The 22,143-nt window shown below is 31.0% G+C and overlaps 1 protein-coding gene across 1 annotated transcript; it reads left to right on the top strand.

Annotated features, from left to right (window-relative positions):
- The first annotated feature begins 1,303 nt into the window (after nucleotides 1-1,303).
- LOC103863501 (protein JINGUBANG) lies at nucleotides 1,304-15,796 on the top strand. Its single transcript, XM_033289832.1, has one exon. It carries the CDS (start codon nucleotides 12,544-12,546, stop codon nucleotides 13,816-13,818), a length of 1,275 nt encoding a protein of 424 aa, XP_033145723.1. The 5' UTR covers nucleotides 1,304-12,543; the 3' UTR covers nucleotides 13,819-15,796.
- The last annotated feature ends 6,347 nt before the right edge of the window (nucleotides 15,797-22,143 follow it).

The following is a 22,143-nucleotide window of genomic DNA, read 5'->3' as shown; positions in this document are numbered from 1 at the left end:
TATCATGGATATCTTGTCCTGATCAGGTTAGACATGTGTTCAGCTTGAAGTTTATATCAACCAAGTTCATCTTAAAGCTTGAGGAAATCGGTAAGCCATAGCTACTAGTTCAGAGAAGTTTTGTTTGGAACAAGTGGACTGATTTGTTAAGCTTCATGTCCAGATTAGTTTTTAAACCTGTATGTCGATTGATCTTGGTTCAGTTATGTCTCTTAGAGTTTTTTAAAAGGCTTAGCTGAACTGAATTATCTTTCAACCGAACTGAACTGCTTTGAACTAAGCTGAGTAGAGTTTCTGTTGGAATCGACCTGACTGATAACACATTCTGAATCAGGAGTGAAATGGAGTGTTATTAGTTGAGCTTGAGTCTAGTCTTCCCTAGCCAATCTCATGGAATCAAAGGTGAGTCTAGATAGATGGTTAAAGAGTTATAAATTAGTGTTGCATGATTGAAAATATAGATGATTGATAGGCTTTGTCTCTTGATCAAATATTGAATTGGTGAGGTGTTTACTTAGTGTAAACACTTAATAAATATTTATGAATGTTCGTAGAGGTTTATTCCGAACCTTAGTACTTGTTCTCAAGTACTGATATATTATATTATTAAATATATGAGTATAAATCATGTGAAGCCTTATTGTATACTCACTCTCCTGAAAGTTCCCGCATTACCGTGAATTGGTCCTGCGATATGGAACAAGGTCACGAAGACACGATGATGGGGTCGCACCCTGGAGGCCGTATAACTGCATGCAGCGTTAGATGTTCGATCTTTGAATATCTGATGGTGATGATGACGATGCTAACTCGCTAGACTCGTTTAGCCTTTGTGGTTTCTCAGGTCTGGTATATATATATATATATATATAAATGATATAAGAGACGGGAATAGGAAGTGAGGTATATGATTAGATTCATAATGATGGAAGGATAGGCCTTATATATAAATATTCAGTTATGAAATATATTTCCACTGCATACAAATGAAGTTGATTACTTGAGAATATTATTAATATATGTTGGGGTGAGGGACTAGGCTCACTGAGTAAATTAGTTACTCATGACTCATTTGTGATGCAGGTAACCAGTAGACAGGAGACCTTACTCTAGGACGGGAAGGAACAACATTAGCCAGCGGTAGTTTTATTATCCTTGCAAAGACGTTTTGATATTTCTTAGGTATAAGATTTGTTGACCGAAAACCACAAGGTTAAATTATAAAAAAAATTTGTAAGATGCTTTTGAATGATATATAAAGAATGTTTTTAAAGTACGGGTTCCATATGATATTAGTCCTTGTCCGGACGAACTAACTATCAGGTATTGCTTTTTCCGGTTGAAAAGCCTAGAGTGATATCTGATAGGAGCGTTGGTGTTCTTTGGTTCTTGGTCTAAGGCGATCAGAAGTATTCTGAGAACTTCAGATCGACCATCGAGGAACATCAACCGTGTCATTTCTGGTCAACTACGATCGGGGGTGTCACAAGTCACGTGTTACCATGTGTCGGTCTCCTATCCTTGGTGATGCCGAAATGTTAATTTTCAAGTCGCCAGGACTCGAACCCTGGTGGTTTCACCGTATTGGGCTTTTGCCCTCAAGTTAATCACCACCAGTCCACAAGTCATAGTTCAAATATATATATTTCAATGTCCACATGTATATTGTGTTATAAAAACTCACATATACACCGGTCATTTGTACATCAAATAGGTTTTAACATACATTTAGTGGTTTGAATATTAGAATGGACAATATTTTCTTATAGCAACTGAAATCGTTTAGCATAAATAGGAGCGAGACATTTGGGATTTTATGAAATTTTATGATTTTAATGATTTTTAATAACCTATTTTAGTTCATTTTAAACAATTTAAGTTACATTTAAGGTGTATATATTGCATTTCTGTAGTTATATGCATATCACAGGGACTAAAATGCAAATTTAGAAGTTTGGAGGCGAAACTAAAGAGCAATTTGTTAAAGGACTAGATGTGCACAAGTGACATAGTTAGCCATTGTTTCTCTTGAGCTTTTCCAGCTAGTAGGAGGGGCATTAAATAGGAACGAAGGTCATGGCGATGATGAATCACAACGAGAAAAGAGGAGCTGAGACACAACATAGAGGACTGAGGCACATTGAGAGCGTGACGGACTGGATTCAATTGTCGTGTGACACCACGAGGAAAATGAACCTGACAGCTTGGAGATCGAGCTTGGTTGAGGCTCCCATGCGATATTGAAGCATTAACAGAGTACGGTGACGCGAGAAGACATAAACGCCATGGTTGAAGCTTGAATCGATGACAATATTGACGTCGTTGTATACATCATAATTATATCATCATCAGAGATATAGCTTGACATATCTCAAAAGATAGATTGAATAATAAAGATACTGATTCAAAACATATTTTCTTGAAAAAAGTTCGAGAAAACAACATTCATTTTAGAAAGTAAAAAAGAACTCAAGAGGAAGAAACGAAAAATAAAAATACATGGGACCCACTTTATTTTCTTTGCGACAAAGAATTGTGATTAAATCTTGTAGAAATCAGATGTTAAATTAGTTAGGGTGATATCACTTAGTTACAAGCTTATTTAGTTAGTTTATAACTAAAAATTGAGTTTGGCAAGAAAAAAAAACTAATCTAGTAGCAGAAACTGTTTCATAATGTAATATTAAACTAGAAAACTGTCCCAAAGTGTAATATTTTTCTTTAAAATAAGGTATAAAAGGGCTTGACAAAAAAAAAACAAATATGGTATGAAAAATCTGATTTTCTTGTGACTAGGTAGTTTTCAGATAACTCATCACTACTTTGGTACTAAAACTGATTATAGAGGGAAGTGGAGTTTAAGATGTGGTGTAAATATATTCGTACATGGTTGTAAGTCGGCATTGCCATTTTGGTATCTAGATCCATGCCTTGATTTAGATCTGTTCTCTTGTAATAGTACTTACCAAATAAGGACAATTCAACAAATCAAGAAAGAACAAGGGAATGTTTGATTTGGCAGATAAGATATGATTTACTGGAGTCACGTGAACTTACACTCCCACCCCGCTTTAGCTAGTTGGGATATCATTTGTAATTGCTCAACTCTTTACATTTATTTATTTTTCCAGCTATTTTTTAGTGTTGTTAACTAAATGTTCCATCTCCTCACATTAGTTTATGTTTCATTTTAGAGCCCATGTCTTGACTTCCATATAAAATGACAAAACTCCCTGAAAAATTATGTCTTCTCCCACGAATAGTAACTTCATACATGTTACATAGTAGACAAAGAAAGGGGAAAGGCCAAACAGAAAGGGACAATACTAGTACAAGCATCAAATCGATTAAGCTCCATTGATCCGATCTATCAAAGTATAAACAAAAATTAAGCTTACCTATTTTAAATAGTAATATCAATAGATTAGGCTCTCTGAAACTTTTGTGTTCTCTTTCACAGGCTCTGATACCAAACATGAAAACTTGACCGAATAAAGCAGAATCAATTTTATAGACCTTTACATCAACAACTTAACAACTGAACCAACGAGAAACTAGTATCGCTTTCAAATTTAACAAATCCCTAAAGACTAAGCCCTGCTTAACTAAAAATCTAACACAAAACAGAACCGTGATCAGTTCAAATGACTAAATAACCAATATGTGCACATTACCATTTTGGTATTTAGCTCCATGTCTTGATTTAGATCTATTCTCTTGTCATAGTACTTACAAAATACGGACAACTCAAGAAAGAACAAGAAAATGTTTGATTTGGCAGATAAAATCTGTATAATTGGAGTCACGTGAACTTACACCCAGTCCGCTTTAGCTAGTTGCAGATGTTTCATTTGTTTCTCCAAATCTTTACCTTTTATTTATTTTTGCTGCTATTTTATAATTATTGCTAACTAGATGTTACATTTCATCACACTTGTTTATGTTTCATTTTAGAGCCTATGTCTTGATCTCCGTGTTAAATAGCAGAATTCCTTGATAATTCTGTCTTCTCCCACAAATAATAACTTCATGTATGTTACATCGACAAAGAAGGGGAAAAGCCAAACAGAAAGTGAAAATAAAAGTTCGCATCAAACCGATTAGGCTCCATTGATCTGATCTATCAAAATATAAACAAAAATAAGCATATCCTAAATAGTACGATCAATAGATTAAATGTTTCCTAAGTGTCTTTTACCAGTATATTAAACAGCAATAGTAATATCAATATACTGGATGATAATCCGCACGCACGCGGAATGGGTTTTTATACTAATGTTTGTTCATTAAATAGTTTTAACATTTTGCAACACTACAATTTTTATCGATGTAAAATGACGAATACAAATGTTGGTCTCTTAAATGTATCATCGTTGTTGAAGAGTTAACGTATTACAGCTCATTTTAATTATTTTTAAGAAATTAAGTTTTGTGGCTGACACAAATCACCAAAACCAGATAGAGAACATCAATTGTAAAATGACGAAAGAGGATTAGGTTTTATGCTTACGATTTTGTTTACTATTGACTCTCAATAAGTGATTTCATTTTCTACATCTATAAAATTGTGTTTTTGTTCTCGTTTTTGTTTCATTGATATTGATATCTTGTATATTTACATGTTTTAAGCATCATTCTAGTTCATATATAGACCATTTAGATCCATTTAGAGTTTGTTTAGGCTGCATTTGTGTGTTTTCAGGTTTGGAGAAGTGTTAATCAGGTTTTGGAGATTAAGAGGTCATAAAACGTTCAAGATGATGAAGCTTGGTGTGGTAGCAGTCGACGACCGCGACCAACTGGTGCCCGCGAAAGGACAGTATCACCGCGTGCGAAGCGTCGCAGAAAGAAGCTGACCGCAGCAAGATGTCGACGAAATGGAACCCTCACCGCAACCATCTTCTGCGGGGTAGTCATGACCGCGGTAGTATGTCGTCGAAACTGTCCAGTTGATTTTGCAGGTGATGATCGCAGGATGTACTGGTCGCGGCCATTGCATGTGTTTCGTGGGTGAAGATCGCGGGGTGGAGAGGGTTGCAGCCGAGACATTATATAGCTTTGATCCATCTTTTAGTTGGGCTGGCCCAAAATTGTTGGGTTTACCCAATTCGAATTCTAGCTTAATATAAATATGTTTTAGACCTAAAGGATGAGATTATCTTGTTTTCTATCTAAACACAAACCTATTTTGGTGAAATATTCATTTTTTAGCTTCTTTTCATCTTTATATCTTGTGTTTATTGGATTATCTTGATCACTAATCATGATTAACCTTAAATCACCATTGGTTTTTGGGTTTATCATGTCTATTAGTTAGTAGTTACCTTTTGAATCCATAGGTTAGGTAGATCTAGAGTGATTAATGAAGAGTTAAGGTGTTTAATGATTAAATCTCTTTGTTTCTATGCATACTGAGTGTTCTTGATGCTTGATTTGACTTGATCACTCTCATCTTGATAATAAGCTATATTTTATATCCGAAAGGTATTTGTTAAAATGTTTGACTGAACTTAATATTGCTCTAGCTTGAATAATCAAATGGATTTGATGTTAGGCTTGCTAGATGGTTAGTAGACTTGATTATAATACTTGCTTGAATGATTTGAACCAATGGGAATTGATATTTGATTCATGATTGCAAAGGGATCTCTACCTTGGGAAATGATTGATCTTTATTTGTGTTCTAGACCTATAGGAACTTGTGATTGCTTGAAGTTAACATCTTGACTTCGAATTAATTGCCTTGTGTGAATTACCTTAAGTCCATGGGTTCTACTTTTATGATTTGATTGAAAACTCTAGTTATTGCTCTTGTTTGTTTGGTTATTGAATTGAAATCACTTAACTACCTTGATTGCACTTAGATTAAGCATTACTTGCATTCTCTTTGTTTCATGATCACTTAGGATTGGATTGACATCTATCTTTACTACTTTGACATAGGATTGTAAAAGTCCTTATCAAATTTGGTGTCGCCGCCGGAGATCAAACCCGGGTCACCCGCGTGACAGGCGGGAATACTTACCACTATACTACAACCGTTCTCGTTTCCGTTTCATTGATATGAATTTAGTTTTTTTTTCTAAGAATTCGGTGAATTACATAAGTGTCAATTTAAAAAGATTGTCATTTGTAAAAATTAGTTTCACTCTAGATACATATCTAAGAATCAAAATTTTGAAGAAAATCACGGCAAACTCGATTCACAAGTTAGTGTTCAAATCTAATATATCAAGTTGTTATAGAATATAAGTAGAGACTTGAAATATAAATGGTTGTCTAGTATATATTCACTCGTTCTGTCTAAAAATCCTCTAATTTTAGAACAACAAAACAAATAGCTTATTTTTATTAACCTACATTTTTGAGGTTTAGTTACTTAAGAGTATACCGATAAAAAAATATATAATACTTTATCATTCTATGTAAACTATGTATAAACTAAGAACAGTTTTATTTATTAATGATAAACCAAAAAAATTACAATAAATAGTTCAAATCTCTCATTCTTACAATCATAATAACTAGATAAAGTATTATGGAGAAACAAATATTAAATGAATGATTAAATCTTTCATTCTTCGAACAAACTCAAAAGGAGGTGATTGGAATCTTGTCATATTATTTCATTAAAAGCTTTTTATGAATAAAAATCAAAACTAAATTATTTAATCTGAATAAAATAAAATATATAGTGCTCCCGTTATTAATAATCACTTCGATTTGAACAAATATGTTTCTGGGATTGTCAGGATCAAATAACATATTAGAAACCAACTATTTAAAAACAATTTGTGCATTAGATTAAACATATAAATCAAACCAATACATTTTGTTAATTTACAACCATGTTTTCGGTAAGTAAATCAAAACAATCATTTAATTTACTTTATGTTTTCTTTTCAATGTTTGTTAGATATTGAAAGAATTTATTTTTCAAAAAATAGGTTTCAGAATATTTCATTATTTTTGTTTAGATTTTTCAAAGATAATGTGTTTAAATTTTAGTGGCACATTTTATTGTTTTCCACCCACAGTTTGGATCCCTATTTTGTATAGAAAAAATAGATTTAAAATTCATGGGTAATAAATTACAATTGCATGTGTATTAGAACGTTTCATATCAATTTGGATCTAGTGATAATTATAGTATATCAATAGTATTCTAAAGCTAATAAATTGCAAAAAAAAATTGCATGTGTAATCCGATAAACTATAAAAGCCGTAGAGATGTCAGATACAATATATATTGCTCAATATTATAAATTTTGTATTTTATGTATTTTGTGCAGATGCGCCTAAATACTCTAATAGTATTAAATGTTTCATAATATATTTGTCATATAAGGAAGTAGGGTGTAAATAATTATTAACATTAATAAATTTCTAATTAAAAATAAATGACAATGGCATTGCATTGTAATTTTTTAAAAACCAAAGGCGTAATCATACGAGGGATTCTGCTTTAATATAGATGAACAGTCACTTAAGTAACTTTTGATTAGGTGTCAATCATAGATAGATTTTAAGAAAAATTATTATAATTTGATTGGTTGCAATTTTTAATTATTTTAATTAGATCTAAAATAAAATATAAGTATAGAACTAATTAATATCACTTACCAAATAGCCTAAATGATATTACAAATAATAATTTATGATAACTTATTGCGAGAGAAACTGTAGTAATGTTTGATTATTTATTTTTATAATTATATACTACATAAAATAATTAGTATAACACAATTTATATAAATCAATATTACTCTTATATATTAAATAAGAAGTCACTTAAATGATTTTTGCTTAGGCGTCAATCATAGAGATAATTTAAGAAAAATTGATATAATTTGATTAGCTGAAATGTTTATTTATTTTAATTAGATCTAAAATAGAAGGTAAGTATAGAACGAATTAATATCACTTACCAAATAGCCAAAATGATATTATAAATGATAATTTATGGTAACTAATTGTCAAAATTATAGAAACTGTAGTAATGTTTGATTATTTCTTTTAATATTTATATACTTCATAAAATAATTAGTAGAACACTATTTATAGAAATCGATATAACGATTTCATATTCTTTTATAAAACATTATACTTATATATAAAGAATTATAATAATTATTAATGTCTTATAGTGTCCATATATGTCTTATAAGTCATTAATAATAAATTAAAACATTTATAAAATTATCTATCATGCCTTATAAAATTATTTTATCTTAATTTTAAATTATTTATATGTGTTTATAAAATATTTATAAAAATAAAAAATTCTCCTATATATTAAACGAGAAGTCGCTTACGTGATTTTTTGTCGATCATTTATGAAATATTAAGAAAATTGTTATTATGATTTGTGTGGTCGATAAATTATATTACAAATAATGATTTATGAAACTAATTGTTGAAATTATATAAAGAATAAAAACATTTGATCAATTCTTTTTTCTATTTATAAACTAAATAATAAAATGAACGAAACTTTTGTAATCTTTTAATTAGATCTAAAATAAAAAGTAAGTCTAAAATTAATTATTATTCTTTGCCAAATAATCTAAATTATATTACAAATAATAATTAATGGTAGCTAATTTTCAAAGTTATAGAAAGTATAATAATTTTTTTATCAACTCTTTTTATATTTATATACTACATAAAATAATGAATAGAAAACAGTTTATAGAAATCGATATAATGATTTTATATTCATATAAAAATATAGCTGTATCTATAATAATAATTAATATCTTATAATGTCCATATGCTTCATAAATAATTAGATTTTGAAGATTGGACGGATTATATTTAATGATAATGTGAGAAATTGATTTGAAAAATGTTTGCATTTAAGTCAGATAACATAGTTTTTTTTTTAATCACTAAAAAAAAATGGATTCTAAGATGGATTTTTTTTTATTGATTGTATGTTTTGTCTTACTATGTTTTTTAAAAAGAATATTTAGCAAAAAATATGTAAAAAATTAGCAAAATATTAGTAAAAAGAATGAAATGATATTGAGAAAAATAAAAAAAAAAGACCGAAGAAGATGCATATTATGTCTTGGTAAAGTTCATTTGATAATTACATATATATTTCCACAAGCATTTGTTATTAATAAATATTCATCAGTTATTTTTACATCAAATTTATAGAAAATTTACGACTGATTTTTAAACTATTTGAAGTTAAAATTTATATTTTAATGTTTCTAATTATTTTTCAAAACTTATATCATTGTATACATAATATATATTTTTATACGACCTGAACCTGAAACTTCCCCTCCTCTATATCAAATCTCTCTATATGACCTGCAGAACTTTCATGAACCTTCAAACACCAACCAAACAGGAGGATGATGCCCAACATTTTAAATGGGAGAATCAGCCTAAACAAGATGCTCAACAATTCCAAATTGAAATACAGCTCGACCAACAACACACCATAAAGAAAACTGTACCGAGCAATTCAGAAACCAGATGTTATCAATCCCATGTTGCTGTAGAATCTGTTGTTGAAGATTGTGTGACCAAATCTTTATCTCTACTAAAAACCAAATATGCATTCGAAAATCTCCGTTATTAGATCATAAGTCACCCTCGTGGGGGACATCGAGATGTTCGGTGCTGCTCCATAGTTCTATGATGCCTATACAAAATATAATAAATTACGATTTATTTTATAGACAAAGAATTATATCAATATTAACATATGTTTTGTATTTAGATAATTATAATCTAAACAAATAAGTTATCATTTTATATTTTGGCTTTTCAGTTCTTTGTTATTAAGACCTAAAAAGTTAGAGGTGTAGTTATAAGTTTTTACATTTTTCCCAGAATAACAGTTGGCATGTCGTTGGGGACTTTTTTATTGATTGTATGTTTTGTATTACTATTTAGAAAGATAAATAAATATTTAGCAAAAAAATATGAAAAAAATTATGAAAACATTAGCAAAAGTTTAATAAAATGAACAAAATGATATCGAGAAAAGAAAAAAAAAAGCCAAAGAAGATGCATAATATGTCTTGGTGAAGTTAATTTGATAATTACATATATAACTTCACAGCATTTGTTATTAATAAATATTCATCAGTTATTTTTACATCAAATTTATAGAAACTTTACGACTGATTTTTAAAGGGAAATTTGGATTCATGTCTATAACAGATCATCAAATTAAGCATATAACCATAAGAAAACTTAGGCTATGATATTTGTATAATAATTGCTATATTACCCTTGACATACACTTTTTTATTCTTATAAATATGTTTTCCCCTTTTACTTTTAATTGATTTTAATTTTGGTTAGAACAATTATTAAACTTTGAATTTAACATGATAAAAACATAGATTTTTTTCTACACATATTATGTTTTAAAATTTTCAAAACAAACATATATTTTATAATTTTTTTACAATATTCTATAAACACGACTTTAAATCTATACTATCATAGAAACATATATAGTATAGTCATATTTTGTTTTCAAATAAGACACAATTTTGTTGTATTCCAAACTATTTAGAAACATAGAATAGATAAATAATATACAATATCAGTCAAATATATTATTTTATGTAATTTAATATACACTAAACATCATTCCTATCTATAAATATGTTCTCTTATATTGTTTACTACTTAAACTGCATTGAACCCTATAAATAGATAATACTAATAGATCAAATTATTACGTATTACAACATATATGGTTAAAATAATCTATTCTATATCGAAATTATAAATAGAATAGTATATGATTATAATGTGTGATATACACACACCCCCTCACCGTAAAGGACTGTAATGTATATTTATGTGGCATAATGACACATTTTCCAAAGTATGTCTATATTCTTCATTTTTTTCTCTGCTATGGTTATACAGCAAATTGTCTCATTTTTAAACTATTTGAAATTAAAAATTATATTTTAATATTTTTAATTATTATTCAAAACTTATACCATTGTATACATAATATATATTTTATATGATATTTATATCCGCGAATTCGCAAGCAACCACTTTTTTTTTTGAAACTCCAAAAAAAAAGGTGGTTGTTTGCGAATTCGCGGATATAAATATCATATAAACTTATTTTGTATTAAAAATGTATATTTATATGGACAAATTTATTTTTTAAAAAATTCTAAAAATCATCTTTGTGATGACACGTGGTACAAAAACATATTGTAATGCTCCAAAATTAATATATAGGGGATTAGGCCTCTTTCAGTTTCCTAGCTGTTCTTAATTTTTTGGAGACTTAGAAACCATCCAGCTTTCAAATCAGAATGGGATCAAGCCAATAACTTGTATCAGATGTGCATTTGTATTCACATTCTTTGCAAAAAAAAAAAAAAAGAAGAAGATTAAGCTCCATTAAACTTATTTGTTCTCTTTTACAGGCGCTCTGATACCAAACGTAAAAACTTGATAGAAAGACATAACTTAATATTACAAGTCCCTAAAGACTTGCTTAACTAATACAAATCAGAACAGTGATCAATTCAAATGACCAAATAAATAAAATAACCAACAAGTGGGCATTGCCATTTTGGTATCTAGATCCATGACTTGATTTAGATCTATTATCTTGTAATAGTACTTACCAAATACGGACAACTCAACAAATCAAGAAAGAACAAGGGAATGTTTGATTTGGTAGATAAGATATGATTCATAATTGGAGCACGTGAAGTTACACTCCCACTCCGCTTTAGCTAGTTGGAGATATCTCATTTGATCCCCCCAAATCTCTACATTATGTATTTACTTTCCAAGCTATTTTTAATTGTTATTAACTAAATGTTCAATTTCATCACACTAGTTTATGGTAACTTTTTGAGCCTATATGTCTTGATCTCCGTGTTAAATGGCAGAGCTTCCTGAAATTTTGTCTTCTCCCGCGAATAATAACATCATACATGTTAAGACAAACACATAAAGGGACAATACAAGTAATCATCAAATCGATTAAGCTCCACTGATCCGATCTATCAAACCATAAAGAAAATTAAGCTCATTTTAAGAGAGTAATATATAAGTTGAGAATTAACTCGTAGTTATGTTATGTTACAAAGCTAGCTACTAAGTAATGTCGAGGTCTTCTGATTATTATCAATTTTCTCGCATTTAATCGTTAATAATTTTTAGATGTTACAAATATTTTATCTTAATTAACATAATCCCTTAACGTTACAATATGCACAATTCCATATTTTCAACTAATATTTCAGTGGTCAACACAAGAGACCAACGACCAGTCTGTTATTATACACATAAAGATTCCATGAGCCAATAATACGAATTGAAAAAGAATGTTACATATCATTCTCCATTTTATTTTATAAGAATAAATGAAACAAAAAGGCGAAAAAGGAGGTCACGCCATCCGTCATGTAGCCGTTGCACCTTCCTCTTCTTTTATCCCCTTTTAAATACTCTTTCAACGTTTCCTCAAACGCTCCACTTTTGGTTACCAAAAAAAAAAAAAAAAAAAATCTTTAATCTCTTGATGCAATGGTGAGATCAATCCAAGAAGGAGACTTGATGACGTCTTCACCTTCTTCCTCTTCAACAACCACAAGCAACGGAACCGACTCCGACGGTTCCCTCAGCCCCTCCTCCTCCTCAAAAAGCTTCGTCCTCAGCGCTCTCACTCCCTTTATCACCGCCGCGTACAAGCCACTCGCCGTCCTCTCCGCTCACGTCGGCTCTGTTTCTTCGCTAGCCCTCTGCGGCGAGTTCTTGCTAAGTGCCTCTCAGGGGAAAGACATCATCGTCTGGCAACAGCCAGATCTCAAGATCTTCGCGAAGTTCGGACAAGGAGACGGGTCCGTGAAGGCTTTGGTCAGCGTGGGAAGCAAAGTGTTTACCGCTCATCAAGACAGCAGAATCAGAGTCTGGAAAGTATCTCGGAGAAGCTCCGAGAACGCTTTCCGCCTTGTCGACACGCTGCCCACGACTAAAGATTACTTGGGGAAGTTTATGAAACAAAGTAACTACGTTCAGACGAGGAGGAACCACAAGCGTCTCTGGATAGAACACTCGGACAGCATCTCTTGCCTTGCGGTCCACGCTGGAATAATCTACTCAGGGTCGTGGGACAAGACTCTCAAAGTTTGGAGATTGTCGGATCTCAAGTGTCTTGAGTCCATCAAGGCACATGATGATGCCATTAACGGTCTTTTCGTCGGAGAAGGTAGAGTGTACTCCGCGTCTGCCGACGGGAAGATCAAGATTTGGGGGAAGGAGAAAAGAAAGCAGACGGGATCGTCTTTGTCTTCTCATTCTTCTTCTTCTTCTTGTTCACATGTTCTGAAGGCGACACTGGAGGGTCGTGCGGAGGTTTCGGTGAACTCGGTGGTGGTTTCCGGCGACGGGAAGTGGGTATACGGAGGAGGGTCAGATGGGTTTGTGATGGGATGGGAGAAGAGAGAGAAAGGAGGAGACTTTGAGGAATGGGAGTTAGGGTTTGAGATGAGAGGACATAAGATGGCGGTTCTGTGTATGTGTCTGGTTGGGGAAATGGTGTGTAGTGGATCGGCTGATAAGAGCATTGGACTGTGGAAGAGAGAAGGGAGTGGTAAGCTCTGTAAAGTTGGAGTCATACAAGGGCATGAAGGTCCGGTGAAATGCTTGCAAGCTTCTCCCAACAATGTGGGTGCTGGATTCATGCTTTACAGTGGAGGTCTTGACAAGAGCATTAGGGTTTGGTGGGTGCCAAAACAAGACAACTTAGAAGAAGAGAAGAAGAAAACAAGTTTTAAAACATTGTTGATGCAGCAGGAATGAGTGAAAGATATTTTATTTGGTATTATATTTTTGTGGTTTTCATATACGTTTTGGTTGATATTTGTAATTTGTTATTCGATTTGTAAAGTCGAGAGTTTTTTTTTCTCCAAGATATATAAATGATATTGATTCGTTTTGATTGACTTGAGTTTCTTCAACCAACATAATCCTTTGCTTAATGTAAGTTCATGTATCCTAATTATATGTTGAATTGATTGAGAACATGAATGAGATTTTTAATTTGTTAACTAAGACCATGATTAACTCAAGTTTTTAGGATGGGGTTCTTAGCTCCGGCTAAAAATCCTTTCTTAGCTCCGGCTAAGAACTCTTTCTTAGCTTTTAACTAAGAGTCGGTTCTTAGCCGAAAAATATATAAAAAAAATGTCAATTCATGAGTTAAGAACCTCAAATTAAAAACCTGAGTTAATCATGTTCTAACATGTGTGTCTTCTACCAACTATTTTTGGTCCTAATAAAGATAATACAGTAAAGTAAAGTCTCATGCTTTGGGGTTGTCTTTGCTTTGTATTGAAACTGTAGCAATGGGGGGTGATGGCTTCTGCGTTGGACAATATATTGTGTTGAGCCTACTTTTTAGGCTTTGATCGCCGTCCAATTATCAAAACAAGAGTTATGCAACTTTTTCCATCACCATCATGCTTTAACCATGTCCAATTAATGTTTTATTTGTTTATTAATCAGATGCACCCATCATAATGGACCAACCTGTTGTTTTGAAAGTGAAGCATATAGCAAGCTTTGTTTATTCCAAAGTATATTCAGCAAAAAAGCATATATAATTCCCCAGTTTTAAATATAAAAATGCGATGAGAAAGCTTCGAAGGGATGCATGTAGCCAAAACATAAGTGTATTCATATGTGTAGATGCGTTTCTTTTTGAATTCGGAAGAGAGTAGGTAAAGTGTGATTATAACCTCTTCAGGAAGAAACATTATCATATTCTCGTCCCAGAGCCAAAACCCCTAATTATTTATCATAAAAGGGTACTTGTAGTCGTGTATATAGACTAGAGATGTTGATTTTGGAAAGAGAAAAAAGAAATACCTTTTTGAATTACATGAAAATATAAATGACCCAGCTTAAATTAAGTCATCAAGCGCAAAAAGACATCACCAAAAACTAAGGATCATTTGAACTACTTAATTAAATGAGAAATTGACCTTCCTGGCAGTATCCCTATCTTTCAATAGATCTCCTTCCGTTCCTCAGTCGTCAAGCAATCTCCAGATGTTGTATCATTTGCTTTCTCGTTTCCACGACTAGGCTTGGCTTCCCAAGGCCTCGTCCGATATTTCAGATGATCAGTACAATTCTCTAATAAGTTCCACTAACATCATGGATTTTGTCACTTCCTTCTCTATGGCCTCTTCCAATATTTCAGATGTTACACCCAGTACTCCAACTCTTGTCTCGATGCCCCCGTTAGATTGTGGCCAAAACCGCTTTTTCTCATAGTAGAAAGTCTCCTCGTAGGCATGCAGAATCATCCCAAGTAATTACTTTACCTGTGTACCAGCTCTTGAAGTCAGTAGCTTCAACAGCATTTTTCATGGCACTGATCCAGTCACCTCACAGAATTTCTTCTCCCACACTGGAATCTCATCGTCTTAACCAGAACTTTTGCAAAAGAAAAAAAAGTTAGATAATCTCACCATTCGGTTTCGAATAAGCTACACAGGTGTCTTTTTAAGAAAAGTCCTAATTTTGGTAACGGCCCGAGTTTTTACGTTCGTCTATAAATGGGCCAAAAGTTGAAGACAGTTTTTAGGGCTCCTAGAATTCTTGGTTGACCTAAATATTCCAATAAAATTGTAGAATACGATTTTGTCACTTCCAGGGCAAATGATTGAGGGAGAAAACATTGATTCTATCGTATACAACTTGCATATGCACATTACTGATTTTGAATGTTAGTTACAAAGTGTTTCAAAAAAAAAAAGAATGTTAGTTACAACACAACAACAATACTACAAATTTAGACAACATGTATACGTCGTCATTTGTTTTCAAAAATGTTGTTTGAAAAAGGATATCCTGCCTCTTCTGAGTTTTGTTTGGATTGAAATGAAAAATGTGTAAAATTGGAGCATTTACGCGATGTAAACTCAAATGTCTGTGCCATATTTGCTTAGGTCCGGGACCTATTTAACCCGTTAGATTGAGACTGACCCAAACAGCAGACGTAGACATCTATAATACCCACAAAGGCGATGTTTTAGGGCACATGACTAAAAATTCTTGCATCTCTTTTGAATATGTAAATACCAAATTTTGTTTCTTTTGTTTTATATACAAAATTCTTGTTCCCGACCTAGAACAAGGTAAGCTTTATTTACCGAAAGTTATTGCTTGTAGCAAAAGCATTCTTAAAAGAAACCAACACTACCAAAGTGACCATAAGATTATCACATCACATTACTTATTAGAGCATCTCCAACCCACCTTTATTTCTACATCTATAATAGCATTTAGAGGCAAAATCACTCCAACTCATCTCTATTTTTGCCTCTAAAATAGAGATTGCTATTTTTTCCTCTATTTATAGGGGAAGAAATAGCATTCCTCTATATTTTGCTCTATATATAGAGATCTCTATTTTAGAGAAATACATTGGAGTAAAACCCATCTCTATTATAGAGTTCCTCTATTTTAGAGGTAAAAATAGAGAAATACATTGGAGATGGTCTTAGTATTCTTTTCTTTTTCTCGCGTAGCAATCTGAAACTGAATGAAATTCTCTCTTTCCATTGCTATGTAACTTTTAGATCTTTTCAGGCTCTGGTTTCCATACGTATAAAACTTTCCATACATACAAAACTAACTTACGTTTTCATTATTTGAAATCAAGTGCTTAATCAGCAGCTCATATATGTTTTATCTGCTTTGAGCTTTCTTTTGGGACCAAGCTTCTCGAACTCACTAGTTTACTAGTCAGTCAATGTTTTTTTTTTGAGTCTACTAGTCAATTACTACGACTTACTATCATATTTTTCTTCAAACAAAATGACGCTTCGAAATGAGCATCAACAATGCAAGTGATTCTAATTTTGTCCCTCCTATCCCTTGGAACTTGTTCACCTAACTAGTTTACAGAAAAATATAAACTTTCACAGACAACATCAAAACTTGAACTTTCTCTTTTCCAATGTCTAAACAAATTTACTTAGTAAAATCATATTTGTAGGTCAAAGTAAAATTAATTAATTGTTGTTCTATATCTATATAGTAAGTAAAGTACCACGTTATTATTTCATGTCCACCACAGATTGAAGTTCATGTTTTGCAACGTTCAATGAAATTGTTACCACAACTATTGAATTCGTACTAAAAATAGCAAAACTTACGCGTGTATCTGCGTTCACACATTGACCACTACCTATTGAAACAATACTAAATAAAGTTACGCTTGTTGAATCATTGGTGCATAAAGACAATCATCGCTCAATTGCTCCCCATCAGTAAAATGACGTCGCCTTCCATGTTCGATTCGCTCTTAATATTGCTATTTTTACTCGAACAGATCTTTCCACTCTGCTTTTGTAGAAAATGCTATAAATTGAAAATAATCACACAAAAATAAAATAAAACAGTAAAGAGAAAAGAGAAAATATGGGACCACTTTTAAGACAAGAAAAGGTAATCGCACGTTGTGTTGCATTCAACCCTCTGACACCATCATTTTAGTTTTAGTTGCTTCCACTCTCTAAGACATTCACGCGCAGCCACTGGCTGCTATTCTCACGCGCCGATGATTTTTTTTTATTCTATCGATTTAAAAAATCCATCTATTATTGAGCTCTTCGTTTCATTTAGAGTTTTCTTTCATTTAATGGTTTGACTCAGTCTTCGGGTTGGATTGGGTAGGTTTCAGTTTTTATCAGCATAAATGAATAACAATAATCAGCATATGCCTCTTTCTTCGAAACAAATACAGGTTCAATGTCGTCCATTTATTTCATCACTCGCTCTTCCCGCGTTAATTGCCACAAGTGTTCTAAACAGGTTAGCTCAATGATGTTATGGGCTCCGGAGTAAAATTTTTTTAAAAATTTTAAATTAATATTTTTTTTAAAAGCTTATAGATATTGGTTTTTGTCAAAATACCAAAAATATTTTTAAAAAATAAAACTGAGAGAAAATAAAAAATAATTTTATATAAAAAAATTGGAGTCCTTTTCCATATTTTAAATATCAAAATACATCTTTTTAAAAAAAATTGAACCCTTATGTATTAAAAAATAAGAGAAAACAACGGACTGGACCCAGAACGGTTACACCGCTTGTTCTCCTATCTAAGCTGGCCCTGGTTCTAAAAAAAATTCAGGATAATTCGTAGACGTCCCAACAAATTACTGTAGTCATAAACAAAACAATTTTAAAATGATTTTTAATAAGTTAGTTTAACAGCGTCAAGGCATTTAGAGCAATGACTAGTTTCCTCACTATCGGCCGCAAACACAGTTGTTAGAGGTTATTGTTATTTTGCAACAATCATAAAATGCTATAGTCGTTTCAAAACGCTCAAAACATCTTAAAATAAAAATTTGGTTCCTGATTGCGTTTGTAATTACGAACAGTTACGGACGGACAAGTAGATATAAAGTATTTTCTAAAAGACATTTTAAAAATTAAAAATTAAAATATTATAAATGAAAATATATGTACATTGTATATTTTAATTTTAAATCCACCAACAAAATCATCATTTATATTATAAAAACTTTAAACCAATTGAATATTCATTATAATTTTTAAACATTAATATATACACATATATAAAGAAATATACGTACATAAACGAGAGTAAAATATTCATTTGAAAGTTCAAATATAAATCTTCAAAATATATTTTATTAAAATTATAACTTTCATTTAAACTAACTAAATAAACGTAATATTGTTATTAGTTATATTATTTTAAGAATTGTTACATTTTATCATAATAGTATGTTTTGATATTTTTACAATGTGATAATGTTTTAATATTGTTCATTTATTATTAAACTGTTGCATCCTCTTATAATCAACCAATCATAAATATTCCGGAAATGCACCAATTTCTAACCGCTGCACCAGTCGTAAAAATCGCTTAACAACGCTAGAATCGCAACCATCCATATCTACAAACTCCCGCGATTGTTTTGTTTCAACTAGTTAGACCCTTAGTGTTAGAGAGAGAAAATCTTACATGAGAAAGATTAAAAGTATGTATAATATCTAAATGATTTGGATCATTCCACTTATCGCCAATTAATTTTAGATTAGTAATTCATCTAACTTAATATGGTATCAGAATTGATCCACATTTTGGACCATTAATATGATCCATAAAAGAGTCCAATCATACCATTAGTTGATGGTTCAAAAATACACAATTCATCATAATAACTAGAAAATATCATTTCAGATGAAATATGATAGATTTTTTGAGATTAATGGTTAAAAAAGATTATTTCAAAAGAGTGTGTTGGAGCGTTTCGTCGAAAAAAACTAAAAGTAAACTAAGAATATATATATATATATATATATATATATATAATTGGACTAACTTAGTCCTAAGTAGTTTTAACTCAGAGACCAGAAAACTTAATACTTAAAAGAATAATATTTTTAAGCATCTAAATACCGCTTAACACTTTTTTGTAACATTGATTAGCATTAACTAGTTTAAGCATCTCCAAAAGCAATTTCATTTTTGAAGTTGGCAAATTTTCAAATTTGAAGTTTGGGGGTGTTCATCTCCGAAAGAATAACTTCAAATTAAACTTTGAAAATTTATATTTTACAATACAGTATTTCTTAATGATAAAAATTAACCAAAATCAAAAAAAAAATTATCTAACAATAAGATATATAATAAAAACATTATACACACTATTAATTAGTAAGATAATACATTTTAAGAGCATATTACATGCATTTCGAAATAATAACTGAGTTTTTTTTTTGTAGATTACAAACTAAAAGTTGTTGAAATCTTGTACTTTCTTTAGTTGATGTAATAATTTTGTTTTCATATAATTTTATCTTTTTGTATTTTCGCTTTATAATTTGTATTAAATGTGCATTGTAATATTGTTTTGCATAGTATTTGGCTTTACTGCTATTAATATATTTATATTTTTCATAAGAATTAAAAATTATAAAGACTAAAATGAGAACCACAAAAGTTAACATGATAATTTGAAAGATATATAATTGAAAAGACTTAAAGTATGGATCTTCGTTTGTATTTTGCATATGGAACTACTGTTTAATACCTCGAGATCTAAAGTTGTTTTTGGAATATGAAAAAAATCATATTTGAAGTTTTGGAGTTGGTATTGCTCGGTTCAAGTATGTCTGACTAGCTGCCATAACATCTATACTATTAAAGCAAGATCATATTATCATTTTTATCTTAACCTGCCATTTTTTTTAATAATATTGCATGTTTTATTAAAGACAATCAAGTAATACTAATAACACATCTATATTGGGTCATTTTTTCGGATATAGCCTACATCAGATCTTTCTTGGGCCATTTGAGCTAATTAAGAAATCAGGTCCAATTCTCATATTTTTTTTCCTTTGACCCATTGAGTCCAAGTTCAAATAATTTTTTTTCAACTATTCTTAATTATTATTTTTTTTCCTTTCTTAATATAATTTAAGCATTCATAAAAAAATTGAATTTTTTCATTGAAAAGTATAAATCTTTATTAAAAGTATATAAATTTTTTATTAAAATATTAACCACATAATAAAATTAATTTATCAGAGTTATACCAACTTAATTCATGAAAATAATAAAATTTAATTTTTTAAACATAAATAGTCATTTAAAATGAAATACGATAAATAAAGATAAAATGTTTAAGTCTTTTATAAAATAAAACACAAATATATGAAAATATGACATATACTAAATATTTGTCAATTGAAAATAAAATAAATCTGCGCTTTGAAAGCTCGGATCAAAATCTAGTTATGAGTTTATAATCAAAACACGTATCCGTATGCGCTTAATTGACATTAATTAGGAAAGGACATGTAATTGGCATTTCGTATATGGTCTCATTTATACATATGTAAATATTAAAAAACCATTTGAAAGAGTATATTTGTGGAGATGTCTCCAAAGAACACAACTTCTGGCATATTTATCCCCACACCACATGGCCTGTGTGTTGGCTCGTGGGATCCCATTATTTTCTTTCTCCTGTTTTTCCTATTTCGAAGTTGCTTTTATTCTCTTTGTTTTTATACAAACAAATGGAGAAGAGTTGTGACTTTTTGCAATGAAATAACTAGGAACTTAAGTATATAAAGAGTGTCACATGGCCAAGGGCCTTTGCATGCTTGGCCAGTCATTTCTTTAAAATGCAATGGAGTTGTGAATTTTTGTAGTAAGACTTTAAAATGTTCCATTTTTAATTGACCTATTGAACTTCCATTTTTCGTTGAATCATATGATTTTAGTTCTGACTTAATTAAACATCAGAAAACTCTTAAAAGATACCATACAATTGTTACATGCTTTCTGTACTCTTTTTTAGGTAAATGCATTATTCTTTGCTCCTGATATAAGAATAGCGGATATCCATGGCAAGACGTTCTATACACACATCACATCACATCACAGATGTGTGCATTATTAACCCTAAAAGAAATATATATGGCCTTCACATTCGTTTGATCATAGGTGGGTATGATGAATTGAAGTAAACCTTTACTAATTTCACATAATAGAAGCGACATAGTTGTAAGTAAACCGCAAGTCACGTACTATATTTGTAATGCTGTGATTTAATTTTTGGCACTCACTCTCTCTCGCATGCCCCACCACACGCCACTGTCCGTGTCTTTGCTAAAATCATTAATGCTTCACATAATATCACACATTTCATTTAATTTGAGTATCTATCCTAACTTTAGTGAACATCATTATCGGCAAAGATACAGTATCTCATACATATAATAATGATATTTTATTATAAATTAGTACTTATATAACTATTTTTACACGATTAGAAAAGCTGAACTAGTGACATATTACATGCAGTATGACATTAACATTCTTCCTTTCTCTTAAATCACGGTAATAGCAATGGATGTATCAACTACTCCTTTTACGCTTTCCACCTCACAAAGTCGCACTTAATAACGAGGACACATAACCTACCTTCACAAAAATCAAAATTTTAAGATTTATAGTTGAAGAAAATATAACCAAAAGAAGATCTCTGGATTTTTCAAGTTGGAGAGTGGTTAGAGTACTCAGAGGGTAGCAACTGGTAAGGACAAGAACAATACTCACAC

The sequence above is a fragment of the Brassica rapa genome, chromosome A04 (assembly GCF_000309985.2).
Source record: "Brassica rapa cultivar Chiifu-401-42 chromosome A04, CAAS_Brap_v3.01, whole genome shotgun sequence".
Taxonomy (NCBI): domain Eukaryota; kingdom Viridiplantae; phylum Streptophyta; class Magnoliopsida; order Brassicales; family Brassicaceae; genus Brassica; species Brassica rapa.
The sequence above is the reverse complement of the archived record's forward strand: the minus strand, read 5'-3'. Positions and strand labels throughout refer to the sequence as shown.